This window comes from Eimeria mitis, genomic scaffold (assembly GCF_000499745.2).
Source record: "Eimeria mitis Houghton genomic scaffold, Emh_scaff206, whole genome shotgun sequence".
In the NCBI taxonomy this organism is placed as follows: Eukaryota; Apicomplexa; class Conoidasida; order Eucoccidiorida; family Eimeriidae; genus Eimeria; species Eimeria mitis.
In genome coordinates this window covers 19082-20432 of record NW_013570383.1, presented here as the reverse complement: position 1 = coordinate 20432, position 1351 = coordinate 19082, and the positions used below count along the sequence as shown (strand labels likewise).

General features: G+C 62.3%; 1 protein-coding gene across 1 annotated transcript in view; it reads right to left on the bottom strand.

Annotated features, from left to right (window-relative positions):
- Positions 1-1351, bottom strand: part of EMH_0003390 (uncharacterized protein) — a gene marked incomplete at both ends in the record, with an annotated part of 10779 nt that overhangs the window by 6241 nt on the left and 3187 nt on the right. Inside the window, one exon of the mRNA XM_013496362.1 lies at positions 3-1351. Within this exon, the coding sequence (XP_013351816.1) occupies positions 3-1351 (1349 nt within the window). The remainder of the gene's footprint in view (positions 1-2) is intronic.

Sequence of the window (1351 nt, the reverse complement as noted above, 5' to 3'; positions counted from 1 at the left end):
GCTGCAGTGGCGGCAGCTGCTGTAGCGGCAGCAGCGGGGCTGTGCCTTGAGGTGTTGAGGGCTTATAAGAGGTCAGTGGAGACGACCGGCTGGTCATCGGCGATGTAGCAAGAAAGGCGTCTTGGTGCTGCTGCTGCTGCTGCTGCTGCTGCTGCAGTGGCTGCAGTATTGGCTGCTGTTGCTGCTGCTGCTGCTGCAGCAGTGGCGGCAGTAGTGGCTGCTGCTGCTGATGCTGCTGCTGCATTGAATTTGGGTATGTCAGCTGGCGAGACAGGAGAGGGGGATGTAGCTGCTGCTGCCCCAATGGGCTCGTGCCGTGAGGTGCCGCCTGCTGCTGCAACGAATGCAGCAGCTGCTGCTGTTGCTGCTGCTGCTGCAGCTGAGGTAGCAGCTGCTGTTGCGACTGCAGGTGCTGCTGCAGCACTGCACTGGTGAGAGTCTGAGAGCGCGCCAGAGAAGCAGCAGATGCAGGCGACTGGGTACTCATCACAGACGGAGACATTAGGCTCTGCTGCTGCTGCTGCTGCTGCTGCTGCTGCTGCAGTGCTTGTGGGGTGTCGAAGACATCCAGCAGCGGCCTCTGCCCCATCGGCTGTAGTGTTTGCAAGCTGAGGCTGCTGATGCCGTCAGGAGTTGCTGCAGCTGAGTGCTGCAGCAACTCCTGCTGCTGCTGCTGCAGCATTTGCTGCTGCTGCTGCTGCAGCGGCTGCAGCGGCTGCAGCGGCTTTGGAGACAGAGCAGCAGGATCGAGAGGCGGAAGCTGCAGCGGCACAGCTGGCGGGGATGAAGCAACAGAGGCAGCAGAATAGAGGCGCGCCGGTGTGCTGCTGCAGCAAGAAGCAGCAGAAGCAGCAGCAGGACTCCTCGCAGCAGATGCTGCTGCTAGGCTATCTGCCCTTGCAGCAACTTCAGCTGCGCTGCGGGCTCTTGCTGCTGCTGCTGCTGCCCTCATCGCTCCATCAGCAGCAGCAGCAGCATGTCGACGCATTGCAGACAAAGCGGGAGAGACTGGGTAGCTGTTGCGCCTCACCGGGAGCTGCTGAGGGACAGCAGCAGCAGGTGTACAAGCAGCAGCAGCAGCAGCAGCAGCAGCAGAAACTGGGTCTGCTGCAGCCGGGCTCCATGCTCCAGCCGACGGGCGTATGCTTGTGCTGCTGCTGGCGCGGCTAAGCAGGCTCGTTAGACCTCCGTTGCTGTGCTCAAAGGGGCTTGCTGCTGCTGCTGCTGCTGCTGCTGCCGCTGCTGCTGCTGCTGCTGGAGGAGACGGATCGGAGAGAAAGCGACGCCGGGGCCGCTCCCATGGCTCCACGCCAGTAGAGCGAAATGGTGACGTTGCAACAGCGACAGGCGA